The 19,643-nt window shown below is 43.1% G+C and overlaps 1 protein-coding gene across 2 annotated transcripts in view; it reads right to left on the reverse strand.

Moving 5' to 3' along the window:
- Positions 1-984: 984 nt before the first annotated feature.
- fam91a1 (family with sequence similarity 91 member A1) overlaps positions 985-19,643 on the reverse strand; it is a 36,636-nt gene continuing 17,977 nt past the window's right edge. For both annotated transcript variants that reach the window (XM_060042939.1, XM_060042938.1), the window contains exons 16-24: positions 10,816-10,964; positions 9,486-9,620; positions 8,912-9,025; positions 8,232-8,304; positions 6,155-6,301; positions 4,796-4,897; positions 4,335-4,458; positions 3,976-4,045; positions 985-3,591 (exon numbers count right to left, since the gene is read on the reverse strand). In XM_060042939.1, the coding sequence (XP_059898922.1) occupies positions 3,406-3,591; positions 3,976-4,045; positions 4,335-4,458; positions 4,796-4,897; positions 6,155-6,301; positions 8,232-8,304; positions 8,912-9,025; positions 9,486-9,620; positions 10,816-10,964 (1,100 nt within the window). In that variant the 3' untranslated portion in view covers positions 985-3,405. The remainder of the gene's footprint in view (positions 3,592-3,975; positions 4,046-4,334; positions 4,459-4,795; positions 4,898-6,154; positions 6,302-8,231; positions 8,305-8,911; positions 9,026-9,485; positions 9,621-10,815; positions 10,965-19,643) is intronic.

Below are 19,643 nucleotides of genomic sequence, written 5' to 3' on the forward strand. Positions count from 1 at the left end.
TGATACCAAAATCTTGTTTTCCTGCAGATTCTGCATTCATATGCAGATATCTGTTTAAAGAGATTTGCCAAGCATTAACCTAATCTATTCATCTGAATAATAGATTCATCAATAAAACCACCCCTTGGGATGCTGACCAACTTGTCTGATAGAGCGGAACTTAATGCCATGGTTTACATTTCCCAATGCAGCTGCCACAGTTCCTTCCCCATAGCGTCAAGTTCTTCCTTTTATTTGCAGCGCCAGTTACCACAAGACACTTTTCCTATTTCCAGTGAGGGGCCAGGTAGTGTATAGTACTAGGCCAACAACACTGCACTTAAGAACACATGCTACAAAAGGCCAATCCAGGTTGCCTGTAATAGAGGTAAAATGCATGTAAGCGTTAGAGAATGAACAGACATACCAATAGAATGTGTCTGTGTATGGGGAGATCAGTCTTATGTGGCGCTGCACAAATCCACAACAAGGTTCACCTAAATCCACCATCCCAAACCAGTCTAAACCACTTCAACACTCACAGAAAGGAAAACAAAGGGGGTTACTCACTGTGGTGGTCCCCGCTGAAGCTCGGCCATGTTTTGTCTGGATCGTTCAGTCAAATGCACAAAAACAACCAACAAACAACAAGAGGTCCCCCTAATTATTAATCAAGGTTGGTCAGATGGCAAATGAAAATAAGTTCCTTGCGTGCACCTCGATATAGGGGTGCGTGACATTTGATGAAGAGCTAATGAGAATGAACGCACTGTGAATGGCTGTTAGAGAGAAGCTGGAGACTCCTGAATCCTGTTTATCTTAAACACACTTTTTTGAAAATATCTCACGCACACAGCCAGTAGTCATGATGAACTTCTATCAGAAGTTATGCTACATTTTCCCGTTGGCATTGGTGATATCGAAGGTCAATCCAACGCCACTGTAATAGAGATGTTTAGAAAATATTTGCATCACAAAAAGAGCAATATTACACACACAAATACATTTTGGTTGAAGGAGAGATTCCTCTCTATTTATTCATATTTTCATATACTTTTTACATATTCTGTTTTTTGTAATAACACTTTTCTCGAGAGGAACTAGACAGTGTCGGAATAATGGGTGTTGTAGCGAGAAAGGTGACATTTCCTTTGTCTTTTTTTTGGGAACCCATTTCATTTGCATTATCATTAGAATTAGTATTATTATTCAGTCAATAATATTCACAGTCCCATCAAACGAGCAAGACAAAGACTTTCTAAATGTGGATTGATATATAAAACTAACGGTATATTTTTGTACTTCTTTTCTTAAAACACTGGTGGATGATTCTAGGATAGAGAAGGGGGCTAGGGATAGGGGGTGACTGTGTGACGCAGGGGTTATCGGGGAGATAAAGGTCAGGGGTCAATTTTTGTGATGGTAGGCACATACAAAAAAACAGAAAAAATAATTTCTCCAATGATGTAAGCTACAATACACACACGCACACACTCACACACACCACATACACACTTAAGTCTCAAAACAATTATCATGCTTGAACTGGACCTCCTATGAAGTCCTTTTTTCTACATTGTCACCAGCATTATTAACAACAAATGGGTCGAAAATATTTACGGAAGCGGATGCCATGGAAAGTACAAAAACTGAAAGGGAAAACAAAGGCAAACTAACAAAGAATGGCTTCCAGCTGCAAATGCGATTTGAAAGGAACTTTACGTCCGTAAAGCATCGCTAAGAAAGAACACTTTCTGAGCAACAATGTGTCTCAGACAGTATGTGTACCAGGCTCCATGGCCTACTCCCTAGGGGTCAGGACAAAGTTACCCCAAACTCATCAATGGACACAGAACCCCAAAAAAGACACGATGTTGTAAACAATCCAGACGGGACAGTGTGCCGCCCAGAACAAACAATGTGGAGCCAGGCCAAGGAAAGAGCCTAGCCGATTCACACACCTGGGCGAAGCCAGCTGGGCTCCTGATTGGTTACGTTGGGTGAATTTGGTTAATCTAGAGGAGAGAATATGTTGAAGTGGTTGTGGGAGGGGTTCCTCATTTCATGTCTAATGAACGGAATTGCCCCAATAATTGAACCGAATGGAGAAAAAATAAGTTTTTAATTGTTATTGGACGTTGGAATGGTGATGTGAAAAATAAGTGTTAAGGCGACAAAATAATAACCATCATGAAACAATAATAAAAAAATAGAAACGTGCTTAAAACATAGAGTCTTTGTTGTCACGAGAGGCGCTGGGAGGAGCTGGAATCCCTGTATGGAGAGGAGATCAGAGCTCCATGAGGATTGGCTAATGCTTCACCACCTGTGCTATGGCTTGGCAACCAACCACAGCCCATTCGAGGGATAGAACCCAGAAGCAATCCCCCACCCACTTCAAAAACGGCAATAAAAAAAACAATCATTAACAAAAACAAAAGTAGAACATATGCCATTACTTCTTCCAAAGGGGTTTGGACACATAAAGAAAGGGGGTCCCACAAACAGAAGGGACTGGACAAGGGCCTTCTCATGACGTGGTTTGTGCAACAGTATCATGCATCAGATCAGATGAGACAATACAAGATGGGCAGGGGGAACCAGAAGTGACCGGGCCAGGCCAAGGTCTTGGTCCATTCTCACACTTTTACAACCAGTTGAGCTGATCCACTCAACACATAGAATGGGTTGATTACATCTAAGCTAATAATATTTCACTCACCCTCCTGTCGAGGATGAAGATTATATTAATAATAATAATAAAAACATCCATTGAATGCTAGGATAAAGACCTGAACCCAAAGTCCTTGCGTTCTCTAGTGCTTCAATCTCAAGTGGGTGTTGAAACTGTCAGAGTCATATCTGAACACCACAATGGTTGCACATTGGGTGGAGGTGGGGTGAGGGGTCTATACTTCAACAAGAGCACCACACCACCGTACACGAAACTGCCTTTTATTACAAACACACTCAATTTACAATATGGGTGCGGCCGCAAAAAGGGGAGGTTAGCTGCTAATATCTCCCCAGCATTTTGATAAATGGCCCCAGAGATGTGAGACACGTGGTGCAGGGGGGGGGGCTGGGGTTCATTCTGTTCTCCAGCGGCAGATCACTGAGAGGAGGAGGAGGAGCAGGAGGAAGCCTGGGAGGGACACCATACTGCCTTGTGACCAGATCAAAACAAACGGCCATCAAGAGTGTGCGAGGCAGCGAAGTGCCCCGGACCGGGGAGCCCCAGAAATGCTTATGTGGTTAATTTGATTATTTTCTGTTACTGAAGGGTTAGGATTGGGGTTAGGGTTTAGAACCCAGTCAGGGTTGCAAGATTGGGCAGGAAATATGACCCAATCTGGCAACACTGTTCCTGTAACTGAATCTCCAGGCCTGGTTAGAGGGTGGAGGGGTGGTGGGGGGGGGGCGGAATTATGTGGGCTGGTCCCGCTGCAGGGCGGCGAAGTTGAGGGCGGGAGGGGCGCGGCCGTTCCACTCCCTGAGCGCTCCGTCCTTGAAGAGGAGGTTCAGGGCCGGCAGAGGGACCCCGGACTCGGCCGGGGGCTGGCTGAGGGGGCCCGACACGCCGCTCTCGGGGTCCGCTGACTGGCTCGAGTCCTGCGGAGAGGAGGGAGGAGGGTCAGGGGTCATCGTCATGGTGATGATCTTTGATAGTAACTACTCTAAATGCGATATAAATACAATTTACGCCCACGCACAAAAGTAATCTGACGAAGAAAAAGTGTGATTAAAACCAAATACAACATATCTTTGTGCTTAATTAAAAATGTAAACACAAAGTCACAATATCAACCTGTGTGCGCAACAAAACAAAAAACACATTGTTTCAATCTCCTTAGTTGTTCAGGGCTAAATCAACTCTTCCCACATCCTTTGGCTTATGAATTCTGCAACAGTTGAAGTAGTTTTAGTATTATTATTAGAGTGTTTGAGGGGTGTGGTGAGTGGTGTGGGGAGGGGGGGGGGGAACAAAGGCTTCACCTGGAATGACTGAACAAAGCTCAGAACTTTCAGTGAGAGCTTCCGGCTCTCGTGAAGCAGCTCTTGAAGACTGTAACCACAGAATAACAGAAGAATGACTCATTCAATTCTCAAACTGTTTCAAGTCTATTATTATCTTGGATATTCTACTTTACAATTTTGTTCTCTCAAATTGTATTTCAAATGTATATTCCCTCAAAGTGCATTTAAAATGTCCTTTCTATGATATATACAATTCCATTAATCGCAATTCCATTTGAAATTCTATTCTCTGATTCTCTATTTTGAATTCCCTGCTGTCACTTGATTTTATTATTCATTTTTTTTATTATATTTCATATTTGCGTGATGGTTTGTACCTGTCCTTGCCACAGAGTTTGTGCGAGGCGATCTTCTGACACACTCTGCGGTTGAGCTCCGAGCTAAAGAGAGGCATGCCGAAGCTCAGCTCCAGGGGAACCCACTCATCCTCTGTGGGAAGAGCTGAGGAAAACCACACCAGGAGAGGAACATCATCATAGAGACAATGGGAGAATATCATTCATATAAGAAGATTAGAATTTGATCATAATACAATGACGTTAATAATAATAACAATAATAATAATACAAGCATCAAGCTTTTTTACGATCCCTTTGAACCAAACATTTTATTTATTAATAGGCCAAATCGATCATGTCGTCGGCATAAAAACATGATAGAATTATACTTTATTATTCCAGAAGTGAATGCAACGGCAGAGCTCAGTACAGCTAAGCCCCTCTGAATGATTCAGGAGAAGAGAGTTAGGGATGGAGGGAGGGAGGGAGGGAGCCACTACCTTCCGTCTTGGCCCTGGCCTCCCCCGCACTTTCCTCGGCCACCAGCTCAAAGGACTCGGTGCTGCCGTTGGTATCAAAGCCTCCGCCCAGGTGAGTGTCACCTTGGGGTGGTGGGGTTGGGAGGGGACAACAACGATATCATCAATCATCTTCCTGCCACTCAGAACGCCGCGCCCCGCCCCCATCTCTTCATTCTTCATTAATAAACAACGGAAGAAGGTCTCCGTGTGGAAGGAGACATCTCAAGGGGAAATCTGTGTGTTAATGACATTCAAAAGAAAAACGACACGCTACGAGGTGTCCTAAATAACAGACTTATAATCGTATAAATAAACATGGCTATATATAGGCGCAGAATGAGTGTGGTGACTGGGGTGTTGCGCTTCAGGCAGAGAAGGCCCAACCCGTCTCCTACAGGACTTCTATTGTTGTCATCATCAGGCGCCTCAAACTCTAAATAAAGTAAAGAACTAGCAGATTGCTGCAGTGTGTGAGAGTAACAAGGAGAGTGTGATAACAATGACCCACTCCAACCTCAACTGCTATTATTTGGTTCCCATCCTGCATGCTGAAGCAGTGATACCACCTCCCTCCCTGGGTAAAATACCTTCTGTGCTGCATTAAAACACATTGTTTCCATTTGTGTAGCCTCAGCGATTACTAATTCTGTGATTAGAGTGGCATTGGCAAAATTAAATAAGAAAGTCCTCACAGGCGGCCACAATAAAGATACACAATTAAATAGATTAACATCCTAATTAAACCAGGCTGGAGGTCATTCTGATCTAATTCCTGCCATCAATGGCAATAAGGCTCAGGGACCACAGCTCCGGCTACGTCCAGCTCCGTCAGATGTACGCTAAAGCTTTAGCTGAGCAGCCCACTGCATGGGTAACAGCGTCTTGGTAACCTCTTGGTACAACAATCCCAGCAGGTGCACAGCGTCTCAGAGTCTTTTCAAGAACAGCGCGGGTTTATGAAAAATGGGGCCCATTTTGTAGCAAATACTTCCCAGCACAGCTGGTGGGTGTTTGCGTGTGTGTGGCTGCAGTTTGTGTGCCTGGAAGATTTCGGACACAATGTATTCGAGAATGTCATTATGCAGTCCCGGCTTGCTCAACTGGTAGAGCATGGCATTAACAAAGCCTGGGTTAGCCGTTGCATTCCCACAGGGACCCACAAGTTCTGAGAAACTATGCAGAAACGGTATTAGAATGGTTAAATTACTTTGCACATGTTTGTGTGAGGGAGCGGATGACTGAATGAGAACGATGTCTGATGTCTGTGTGTGTGTCTGTGTGTCTGTGCATCAGTGCTTGACGTTGGAGGAGGTATAAAGCCTTGGCTGCGGTCCTCACCCCTGCAGTCGTTGGCGTCGCTCTCCCTGTGGCGGTGCCTGTTGCTGGGGTTCAGCATTGTGATGTAGCCGCACTGGTGCTTCAGGTCCACCCTCTCCTGCAGTGTGCGCAGGGCCTTGTGCACGCACATGTTGGACGAGGAGAACTCTAAGCAGCGGAGGGAGCCAAGAAGGGAATGGTTACCAGTGGATGCGACAAGTTCTTTGGTAAGTTGATGGTTTTATATTGATACATATACATGGATATAAAAATGACCAGGACGTATCTATTTTATATTTGAATAATGAAAAAAATATTGCTTGCCAGCCCCTATATCTCTCTTTGTTTACAACTATAGATTCTCCCTCACTGCACTCATCCAGCCCAGCTACGCTGCTTCTCATAACACAGCTGCACAGCGTATTGGACAGACCCTGGGTACTGTTCTTATTCTGAAAGTCTCCAGCCTACCAACTGGGAGGGGCTCAGTCTGGCACATTCCCACTTTAAGGAGCAGGTCGGGGGTCGAAGGCTTGTGCAAGGATAGCTACAAGTAGACTTGATTGGCACTTGTCTAGTGGATAAGGTTTTTGCACGCCAAAGGTTCAGAGTTCACCAACCACCTAATTATCAAATAGTTGTACATTCAGGGGGGTCTTTGAATTTTAAGTATTTTATTATTGGTGAAGTACTATGTTAAAATACGTGTATAATGATAACTATCATAAAATGTTCTTAATTCTGAATGCCACCATCTCAGTCAATCTTTTGATGTATTTGCACCACCAATATAAAATGGTGCAGTGTGTAGACATTAGTGGCATGTAGCGAAACGGACAGAACAGAGACGGAAAATAATATTTCATTAATTACATTAATTATTTAGAGTATATTCCTGTGAAATTAAGAATTGTTATGTTTTCCTTGCCTTATAATGATTCATTAAATCAACTTCAAATTAAAGTGTAAGGGACCCTCTTGTTGAGCTAGAATTGGATAATATTCTGAAATATACATTTTGGGCCAAGAGGGATGGGGGGGGGGATTATCCCCAAGGTCACGACACATTATCATACTTTAATACCTCCTTTGTTTATGAGCGTTGTAATGAACGAAGTGGTAAATTAAATGACACACCGTGGCCTTTCACTATTAAGTTAGCTGCTTATACGAGGAGTCCAAGAAGCGACTGATAGTTGGCGGAGGAGGGAGATTAAGTTGGTGTGCATTCTTGCATGCATCCATGTTTTTGTTTTTGTGGTTGTTTCGCCGTACGATAACTGCATGTAGGCCATCACTCTTTTCTTATCCAAAAACGTAACTGTTGCGACGCAACTGCACAGCGTCAGGTTATCAAAGGCAATATTCACGGACCGCTGTGCAACTAAGCATCAGCTTGCAGCGCCGACAGCTGAATGATTAATAGACGTTTTGTGACGGCCGTTGATTTTGACGTTTGTGTCAGAGGGAGGGTCAGGCTTCCCGGAAACTATAATATAATGTTTCTGTGTGTGTGGAGGGTGAAGCTCCTTCTGAGCAGTGGTTTATTTTGATATCCATGTCTGAGTAACGGTTAAGCTTATCGAACAGTTCTAGTATAACGCAATGGTGTGTTGCCCATTTCATATAAAACATTGCCCATTATTGCTCATACGCAACGACGAATCACCCTGAAAAAAACCCTCTAAATCTCGTTGTGTTCCAATTCCAGCTGAACACTGTCTTCACTGAAACTTTAAGGGTCCCCTAGGCTTCCTGCTACGGAGTCATTTTGTACTTTGTTCGTGTCCAGTCGCTCTAGACCTTGACACCAAACCAATTGTTGGAGGATGACTAACTGATCTTAATCTTTGGGGTTTTAAATTGGAAAAAAAAGTGTTTAGAGGGAAAAGGACATAAAGATCTCTTGTTAAAATGGGTAATGGTTTCAATCCCGGCCCTATAAGATAAACGGTGGTGTGCCAGAGCAAATACATCCTGAGCTCGCAAATTTGTCTGGTACCTGCTACTTTAAGACATGTATCAGAATCTGGTGCAGTTTCCGTTTTGATAAGGGATAAAAATAGAAATAGAGTGGGAGAAAAGAGATCAACCCCACCTCCTTTCAGGTCCTCCTCGTCGAACGGGAATGGGATGTGAACCGTCTCTCCGTGGCCGTGCATCCCGTGACCCTGACACACACACACACACACACACACACACACACACACACACACACACACACACACACACACACACACACACACACACACACACACACACACACACACACAGTTCAAACCAGAGTAAAACTTGATCCACAAAACTGAATTATTGAAGAGGTATTGTCATAAGTCTCTGTTAAAATGATTCCGATTAAAAAGGGTCAAACAAACCACAAGGCTCGCACAAACACATTCTCGCTCATTACGCACGTTTTCAGGAATCCCTTATTACCAGCAATAGCTTTGATGTGCGCATCACTGCTCAAACTGGGTGATGTGAAAAATTATACACATATTATCACCTCAATCAAAGGGAATAATACATGATATTGATCCATTTATTGTAGTTTCTACCTTGGATTGAAAGAGACCATGTTTTACAAGCAGCAAAACAATAAAGTTACATCGCATTGGACCATTACAATGCTGTGTGTGTGTGTGTGTGTGTGTGTGTGTGTGTGTGTGTGTGTGTGTGTGTGTGTGTGTGTGTGTGTGTGTGTGTGTGTGTGTGTGTGTGTGTGTGTGTGTGTGTGTGTGTGTGTGTGTGTGTGTGTGTGTGTGTGTGTGTGTGTACCTGGATCAGCACTGCAGAGTGTGTGAGGGCGTCGTTGAGCATGGCCAGCACGTTGGATGTCGGCACAACTCCCGGGTCGTGACCCCAGGAAGTGATCAACAATCTGTCATAAACCTGAAAAATGTGTCTGCTATGTTACTTAGTTTTCCTTACATTCAGCTGTTGGTAAGATGCATGTTTCATCTTTAGAATATTTATATTTATACAGTATTTTTTGTTTTCATTTCTTGCCCTCTTATTATACTATATTTATGTTTCTTGACCCAAGCAACTGTTACAAATCATTTCCTCAGGGATCCATTAAGTAATCTATCTGTAAATAACATTATGCATTATATTACAATGGTGATGCATCCATTGTGAAAATCCTCAACTTAATCAGTGTAGCCTTGTCTTGCCTAATCAGTGTACCAATCAATCAACCTTTATTTAAATATATTTTTAACCTTAACCTAACAATAACAAGGAGTTAAAAATAACAGTAAAAAATATAATCTGAAACGCAGAGATATTTGGAGGCAGATTTATTCAAAGACAATAACACACTAGTTCAGTAGTTAAAAGCCACAATAACCTGGAATATGTCGGGCAGTTTGCGCAGCCGGGAGCCTTTGGAGAGCAGCAGAGAGGGGGGCCCCTGGCCGGTCACATGGTACAGGTACAGCTTGAACCAGATAGAGCTCACCTCTGGGATGGCTGGGCCGATGTGCTGCTCACGCACGCACACGCACACATACACACACGCACCTTCATGTTAGAAGACATGAATACGTAAGAAACAATGACAAGAAAACAAAATTATATGATATATAATGAATATACGTATAACATTTTTATAAATAAAAATAAATAAATAAATGAAAAGCATACACAAGCACACAGAATTGAAAAGAAACCCCCCAAGGGAAATGAAAGGGGTATTTGTGGTTCTGTGTACAGCAGGAGGCAGTGGCGGGGCCTAGATGGGTCTGAACAAATGTTGAATGGAAGGAAAATAAGTTAGGAGGAAAAACTAATCAACAGTACCGGCGGCCCTGAAGAAAGAACATGATTGAATGGCCAGTTTAACATCTCCGTCTTCTCACCAATGCTCCCATTGCTATTTGTACGCGCAGTGTGTGATTTGTGAAAAGAACACAGATGTTTTGAGACATTTTATTCCTGAAAATGAATCACAAATGTCAGAACTTCTTCACTACATCTGCAGGAATATTTGTATACATTTTTCCTGTTTAACCAATGAGGTAGTCTAGCTCAATATTTTGCCTCTAATTGCCTATCTTGAACTTTCCTAATGCGGACAAAAAGGGGCTGTGGTCATGCACAACAAAACAAAACATGCAAGATTTAAATCCTCCTAATTATTTAAAAACTTTAATATCCAATAGAAAATTGTAGACGTCGTCTATAGTCTCACAAACCTGAGCTCTGAAATTGGGTGGTCAATTTCATCTTTCTATCGCTCAATTGACTCTTCACAACACATTGCTAAAGTAAAGTAGGTATTTTATATGGTCTACTGGTGAAGTAACATTGATCAATTTGAGGGGGGGGGGGGGGAGAGAGATACAGCAGAGGCAGGGATGTATAGACCAGAAAAGGGGAAATCCCACGCAACCCCCCCAGCATATCGCACCCTTGCATGTGAATTTGTGAGTGTGTGACTGTATGTCCAGAAGGAAGAGACAACATTGGCGTTTGTGTGTAAGCAGCCAGTTGGCAACTCTAAGGCTACGAAGGATCCAGGAAGAAAAAGAGAGTTCAAAGCAGTTCCACTGCTGGCTGTGCTCCAGCTCTTTCTGTGTGTCACACACACACACACACACACACACACACACACACACACACACACACACACACAGTCATTAGCAAACCACACCTTGCCTCCCCCCTCCCGGCGGTACCTGGGGCGTGCAGCTGCTGATGGGTCTGATCTCGTTGCTGAGGGGAGCCATGGAGACGAGCAGCTTATAGTTCTTGTTGAGGACGCGGCTGCAGGTGGCCTGGTCCAGCCCCAGCAGGCTCTCACAGCGCAGCATGTCCAGGGGGAAGCCTGGAGAGAGGAGCAGGAGGAGTCTGAACATTCACTTAAACTGTCCTATGCTTTTATTACATTTTATGTTATGTGTCGTTGGGCTACGTAAAAATAACACACATTTTACAATTAGATTATTATCATCAAGTCAGAAACATCTCCATTTAGTTTTTTGGTTATCAGAAGACCAAATCAAACTTTTAACGTGGTACAGTTGAACGACGTTACTTTACTACTAATTTAAGGTGGCCACAGTTAACAAGCAAACAGGATCAGTGTGTGGTCTCTGAATACCAATCCAGGCACCTCCATTCAACTGGGATTGCAGCTCAACAATTACCACCATCGGATGAAAACAATTACTGACGGTAAATCAGGCGCACAGCAGCAGAATGGCTGAGAATGAGTAGGAAACTCACAATACAAACGTAGGCACCCAGCCAACACTAAACAAACTTGGTAACAAACAGCGTCTGCTAGTACAATGGTGCCTGCAGGGAAATGGAGGGATATGCTTGTTGTGGTTCAAAGAGAGGGGGAGAATCTGTCGCTCGCTCTTTCTATACGTTTTTACACTGCAAAATAGGCCTGTCTTATGCCTGGCTTTTTTTAATATACCGGCTTGATTTGGCACCCCAATTTACCCTCTCGGACCCTTCACATATTGGGAGTTTCATTGTCTTGTAAATGCAATTAGACGACTTTGCGGTTCCAGGGGTGGGAATAGAGGGTAGAGGTGTTGCTGCGTTATCTCTACAACAGAGACAATACAGCAACATCAACATGAGAAGTTCTAACAGGAGAGACGGTGAAATCCGCGAGCTGCTGACCATCATGTGAGAGAAGGTGATGCAGTCACATTTAAGGAAGATGGGGAAAAGTGGTGCGATCTACGAGAAAGTACCAGAGGAACTTTCCTAACAAGGCTTTTGACGGGATAAAAAAGATTGCACTTGTAAATAGTTAATCGCGTTTTGTAGACTTCACTCAGATGTACACTCATTCGTGCATGCGAGTGGCTTGAATAATAAGAAAATAAAAACATTCGGAGTATTCAAATAATTTTAATCCCGCCTACTCTAACAAACTAAGAAAGCAGGCTCCTTGACTAAGGGGGATTTTACCCCCTCGGTTTTACGCATATGGAAACAATGACTGTTTAAATACTGCGTCGGAGAACCCGACGCAGTCTTTAAGATTCATAATATCAGAGAATATCCCTGTCGGTTCGGCCGCAGCACAATGAATGAATAAATAATTTGATAGATGTGCCCGAAGTTACTACTTAACAACCTCGTTGATGACCAACATTTAGAAAAACATGTTCCTTCAATACAACCTTGGGTGAAATCGAAGCGTAGTGTGTAATGAATCCTTTTGTTATTTTTTGTGTGTTTCACATGAAGACTAGGCACAGTTAGTCAATTTGGGGTAGGCAGTTAGGAGGGGACACTCCAAAACCAGTTTGTCTCACATAAGTTGTTTACGGTGTGACTCATACTGCCCCATGCGTTTCTGCTGGTTGGGTTATAAATGGGACAGGGTAATTATGGATACTGGGCATAGTAATTCACGGGTCTCCGATTTTTTTTAAATACCTTATCGGGGTACTTTACCTCAACTTACAAAAGCAGATTTGGTGGATTTGGCATTACATTTGGGGTGGGAACGATCTTTACCAAATCAATTACCAAAGAGGCGGAACTGAGGTATATTGTGGAGGGGTTGGCTATATCTGCCAAACTTCTGGAAGGCCTTCAAACTCCAATGTCCTCAAAAGTTTCAGAGCTTTTTGGTGGCACTTTGTCATTTGAACAGTTTATGCAATTAAAGATGGGAAAGGATAGAATACAATTTGAGTTGGAGCATGTGAAAATGAGGGCTGGGATAGCATTGGAGAGGGAGAAAGTCAAAATAGAGCAGTTCAAACTGGAGCAGATAAGAGCGAGAACAGCGCAGAACTCTGCTAATGGGGATGGTTTGACAAATGCCGATAGGGGTATTGATATTACCGGGTCTTGATGAAAAGACCCAGACTCGCTTTTCACACTGTTTGAGCGTGTAGCAGAGGTTAAGGGATGGCCTGCTAGTCATCAGACTTTGATGTTGCAATGTGTTTCGACCGGTAAGCCTCAGAGATTTTTTTCTGCCCTTAGCTAGGATGAAAGTGATGATTATGCTAAGGTTAAAGCAACAGTGTTGAAAGTGTAACTAGTTCCTGAAGCATATAGACAGAGATTTCGAAACTAGATGATGGTTGGCGCGCACACCAATTTTTTTTTCCAAGAGAGATCTTTCGTCATTTTACCTGTTGGACTACTGCTTCTGAGGTGGACAATTATGGGGTCTTGTGTGACTTAATTGCGTTGGACCAATTCAAAAGTTCACTGCCTGCTAATCTGGTTACCTGTATATGCGAAAAGTAGGTGAATACAACAGCTGCGGCAGCAGTTCTGGCAGATGAATATGTGTTAACCCATGCTACTGGCTCTACTTTGGGTCAGATTCACAGAAGAGACCAGCAGAGGGAGAACTTCAGGTCTAGGCCTAGTAAGTCCCTAAGTGGCACTCAAGAAACAGCTATGGGGGGCAGTGAGGAATGTACCAGTAACAGACGGTAGGTTGGAACTAGCAACGGTTTGTCATGGGTGTAGAAACAAGGGACACTTGAAATGGGAATGCTAAATCAATAACGCTGGCCAGAAATCTGCTGATTATAGTGTATATATGAAGTCAGCTGGCCTGGTGTCATCCGTACGTAGCGTTAACATGTTAGATGGTTTTCCCTTCATTATAGCACCATCTTAAAGGAAATGTGTGCACCTTTTGTGTCACAGGGTTTTCTGTCGGTGGATGGAAAAGAGAAGGTACCGGTGTTGCGGATGTTTTGCTGTGGAAAAGGATTTGCAATTTTCAACCCATAGGGATACTGGCAGAAATGTATCAGTACTTGGAATTGGGTTGGTTCCTCTGTTGGTGCCCTTGCATAATTTTCATCTCTTGTCTGATCTAGTATGTTGGGAGGTTACTATGGGTATCCGTCCCCTGCCAATTCAAGGCATTGATATTATTCTGGGGAATGATTTGGCTGGGGCAAAGGTGTGGAAAGATGGTCCACTATTGTCGGGGGCAAATTCACCCTTGCAGGACTCGCAGGACTCGGAGAGCCCAGAGGTGTGTTTGGAAAAACACCCTGAGGTTGTATTTTCTTGTGCCTTTATGCAGGCAATGATTAAAGCGAAAGCAGAACAATCAGAGGCATCTGAACAGACACAGTTTTCTCCGAAAAGGAGAAAAGGGATCAGGTACAATAGTTTTCCATCCCGTTGCCGTTCTTTAATAGAGGACTGCATTGAAGAACAGGCTTCAGATCCTCATTATTATTGTTTGAATTGGTCCGTCCAGAAAATGAACTCAAAGGTGTTATTAATGGGTATTTTTTTGAGGAGAGGTTGCTGTTAAGGAAATGGGCTTGTGTAGTGAAGGAGGTGCAAGTAGACAAAGTGGTTCAGGTTGTGGTGCCCTCAAAGTTCACGGACTTGGCACATCACATGGTGGAATTGCAGATCGTTAGGGGTAAAGAAAACCTTTGACATGTGCTCCGTAATTCTTTTGGCCTCTTCTGAAAAGGGACGTAGCAATGTACTACTTGCAACACCTGTCAGCTAACTTGAAAGCCAAATCAGAAGATTAAACCAGCTCCATTGTACCCTATTGCAGTGGTTGAGAACCATTTGAATATCTGCTGCTTGACTGTGTTGGTCAGCTACCAAAAAGTAAGGCAGGTAATAAATATTGAAACAGTGATGTGTAAAAGTACTCGGTATCCTGCGACTTTGAAGACCAAACCAGTACTGAAAGCTTTAACTTATTTTATGACAACATTTGGAGACCCAAAAGTGGTGCAAACTGACCAGGGGAGTAACTTCATGTCTCGCATTTTGTCTCAGGTCTTGAAACAGTTAAAGGTTAAGCATCAGGTGTCGAGGGCATACCTCCCGGATGCACAGGGCGCCATTGAGTGTTTTCCTCAGACATCGAAATATATGTTGCGTTCATTTTGCACTGAGCTTTCTCAGGATTGGGAGGAGGGTCTTCCGTGGCTGTTACTTGCCTCCAGGGATGTGGCCCAGGAGAGTACAGGGTTCAGCCCCAAAAAACTTGCATATGGGCACACAGTGTGGGGTCCATTAGCAGTGCTGCGTGGTGATTTGAAACATCCTGAGCCACCAGACAATGTGTTGAATTATGTAAAAGTTTTTTGCCGTAGACTGTATTTCCTGTGCCACTGCCCACAAAAAGTCTATCTAATTGACACACCAGATAGAAGGAAGAAGGTTCAATGGTGTCATGTAAATTCATTGAAACCCTATCATTCTTTTCATGCTGCCACTCAGGAAAGAGGTCACCTGGTTTCTACAGAAAATGTTGCTGCAACATCTGTAAGGTCTCTAGCCACAGTTGGATTCTTGCCTACGGATTTTGACGTTCCATCTGAACCTATTCCTACAGGGAGACTCAACAACTCTGAATTCCTAAAACATGTAGACGAGCAGTCGAGTTATTTGTGTCACTCACCGGGAGGATGTGGTGTAATTGGTTGGTTCTCATTTGAATCCATTTGAAAAAACACCATCAAGATCCAACCTTGTTGAGCATTACATAAAGGTCGGGGATGCTCGACCTTTCAGACAACGTCCCTATCGGTTGCACATGGAAAATGCCAGCGAATGGAGACGGAGGTGGAGTACATGTTAGAAAATGGGATAGCACAGCCGGTGTGCTCCAGCTGGGCTTCTCCATGTCTGCTGGCAAATAAGGCAGATGGGTCAAATCGATTTTGTACAGTTTTCAGAAGTTTATGCAGTCACCAAATCAGACTGTTATCCAATGCCTTGAATGGAGGATTGCATTGATCAAGTGGGAAGTGCAACATTTGTGACTAAATTAGATGTTTTGAAAGGTGGTGGATGCCAGCAAGATTGGTGCGGGAGCGGTCATCCTACAGGAAGGGGAAGGGGGAATTGAATCTCCTGGAGGCACCAGCGTTGATTTGGGCACTTCAAAACTTTGAAGTGTATATTTTCCCCTCGATTTATACGGATCACAATCATAGACTTTTGTGTTTTACGGTTGTGACAATGTAACGGCCGACGCACTTTCTCAAGCTCCAATTTGATAACACGAAGACCCTATTTATTTATTTAGTCCTGGCCAAGAGGCAGCAAAAAAGGCAACAAAAGTTACAGTTACAACATACAGAGAGCAATTAAAATTATAAAAAACAGTTACAAGTAAAGGAGGTAATCTCTGGTGGATGTAAAATTATTCAAAGAAATCAGTTCAGTTATTCTCCAGTCTTTTTGCAGCATGTTCCATGTAGAAGGAGCAGAGTAGATGAAAGCCCTTTTTCCCCAGTTCTGTGTGGGCTAATGGAACAGACAGCAAAACTGATCTATTGAACGCAAACCGTAAGAATCAACAAGTCTCTGTATGATTAGATTACAGATGTAGGAGGGCAGTAGCCCAAGCATGGCCCTGTAAATAAAAGTGCACTAGTGTCCCAGCCTCCTGGTGGACAAAGAAGGCCATCCCAAGCGAGAATACAATTCACAATGATTGGTCAGGGCTCCACAGTTAGCAATAAACTAAGTCTTGTCAGCATTGAGTACTAGTTTTAGGAGGAGTGGAGGAGTGTGTGCTGGACCACATCAAAAGCTATCTGCAGAGATTCAACACCTTTAGCATGAGTTGATCCAAAGCAGTAAATAATTGTGTCATCGGCATAAAAATGCAGGCTAGCATCCACCACATTTTTTCCCAACTCATTAATGTACATAATGAACAGGAGGGGTCCTAATATCGAACCCTGTGGCACTCCCTTGTAGAAACATTCAGAAAACAGACCATCATATAATACTGTAGAACATAATACACTAAGTCCTGTCACTCAAATAATTTGTGAACCAGGAACCAGGATGCTTTAAAACAACAAGGTCCAGTGTCAAAAGCTTGAGAGATTAAAAAGGATTGTTAGAGGCTGTGCTGCAAAATCAGCTGCTATTTAAAAAAAAAAATAGAGCTCTATCAAATCAGGTCCAGGGGGTTTCTGTGATCTAACGTTTTGAGGGCTTTATGCACTTGCTGCACATTAAAAGCTACAAAATTAAAGGGTTCTCCTGAAAACCTTGGGGGGGGGGGTCTGTGCAGGGAGTCACAGGGGGAAACAAAGAACCAGATGATTCAAAATGCTTGTTAAAGCAATTACGGACCTCCGTTTTGTCATAGACTGGGACAGAGTCTTTTAAAACAAATGTCGGAAAAGCGGACTTTTAATTACAGATAAAGACTTAATCACTTTCCAAAATCGCTGATTATTGAGGTTCTCAGTTGTGCAAGATTAGTAATCTTCTGATTTAGCTTTTTTGATAAGAGAAGTGCATTTGTTCCTTAGTTGCCTGAAAATAGGCAACTAGACCATTCAGACCAGGGGCCAAATAGATTTTTCTGGCTTTGGTTGATGGACGGTATCTGACAACTTTGGGGAAAACCAGGGGTTTTCTCCTCCCTTCACCCTCAATTTCCTGATAGGAGCATATTTATTTACAATTTTCATAACATTGTCCACAAAGAATGTCCAAGTTAGCTCAACTTCTGGCAACAGACCTATATGCCCCCAATTAACCAAAGACAAATCATGATGATAAGCTTGTTCATTATATAATTGTTTTTAATTCCTCGTCGAAAATAATGCGTGGTTTACATTTGAGGATTTTATTTTCCCTGCAAGTAGCAACAACAAAATGATCACTCAAGTCATTGAAGAAGATTTAAATTCATCAGAAACTGCATTAATAATAAATAATAATAATAATACATTTAATTTAGAGGCGCCTTTCAAGACACCCAAGGTCACCTTACAGAGCATATAGTCATCATTCAAAACTATGTAAAACAGACTAGGAATAAAAGGAAAACAGAGGTTAAACATGAAGAATAATAATAATTAATAACAGTCAAAGACGCCTAAAGTGAAGGGGGGACCTCACTAACCACCACCAATATGTAGCACCCACTTGGGTGATGCACGGCAGCCAATCGGCGCCAGAACGCTCACTACACACCAGCTTGAGGTGGAGAGTTAGAGATGAGGTGGAGAGTGAGGGAAAAGAACATATTTAAACACTATCGACCATATTTAAACACTGTCGATCACATTTAAACAATATCGACCACATGTAAACACTATCGACCACATTTAAACACTATCGACCATATTTAAACACTATGGACCACATGTAAACCCTATCGACCACATGTAAACACTATCGCCGCATTAAGACTGTCCCAATTCATATCTCTAGCCATTAAAAGTTCATTATAATTTATTTTGGACAAAAGATGCTTCAATGACGATAATGCCTCCTTGGTGGCAGATGGAGGCCTATAGCACCCTACAACAGTCATAGAGAGGGACTTGGCTGTTTCCACCTTCTATGCCAAAAATTCCAATTGCCTACAGATAGACTCAGACAAACCAATTGAAGCATCACATTTTGATTTAACGTAACAACGTTCCTGCTGGACTGTTCTCTTTCCAGGGAGGCTGATTGCCTGGCCCCTCCCACCTCATTGTGGGAGTGAACACACCTGCCGGAAGCCCGCATAAGGTGGGGGGGAATCCAACATGGCGTTCTCTCCCACCTGAAAGGCTGGGGCCTGCCTGGCATCCAACAGGATTTAAGATTCGGGTTGCTATTCCAGCCCTTTAGCATTGGTTTGCATTCTCTTAGCTTAGTTTAACTGTTTGTTGTTTTCTTTGAGTTACTAAATAAAGGTAACGGACAGTTAACTGTCGCTGTGTGGACCTCCAGTTCTTGGTTGTGCTCTTCAACGAGCTGGGCACAACAATACTGATGGGCAGACATACACACACACACAATAACGCACAGATATACGCACATACACACACACACACTTCCCTTGCTGCACACCAGTCTAAAAGAAATCTGTGCATTTGACTCGCATTCAAAACCTCAATGGTAAGGAAGGGACATTTTGAATTATCGATGAGCTTAATCTCCCTTCCTAACCTGGTGACACTGTTCCCTACTCTGCATGGCAGAACTGGCGCGCTATTGGATGGTTTAACACAATGACGACAGGGAAGCGACGGCAAGAAGCCAATTGCGTACAGAGTCATTTGAACTAGGCCCGTTGAACACGCCTCTTGTGCTTAAGAAAATTACAGAAGCTTCCCCGGACCAACATGCATTCAACTTGCGATTGAGCTTGGTCTGGCAATAGCTAGGTAAGTATCAAAGCGCATTAATATAAAGTTAGGTGGAAGGAAAAGGTGTGGAAGAAAAAGGAGCACAAGCACTAGGGATGAAAAAGCCATTCAAAAGTGTTCAAAAATAAGTCTGATGCTCAGTGGTCCAAAGTCATCCTTTCTGATGAGAGCAAATGTTGATTCTCATTTGGAAACCAACACACTGCGCACACTGCCGTAAGTACCAAAAACCTGGTTAAATGTCGATGGAACTATTGTGCTGATTGGCCAGCAATCTGCCAAGAGTAAGATGAGAGAAATGAAACCGAACAATGCAGAAGAGCTGAAGGCCGCTATTGAAGCATCCTCGTCTTCCTTAACAGCTCAGCAGTGCCACAGGCTGATAGCAGCCATGCCATGCCGCA

This window comes from Gadus macrocephalus, chromosome 22 (assembly GCF_031168955.1).
Source record: "Gadus macrocephalus chromosome 22, ASM3116895v1".
Lineage (NCBI taxonomy): Eukaryota > Metazoa > Chordata > Actinopteri > Gadiformes > Gadidae > Gadus > Gadus macrocephalus.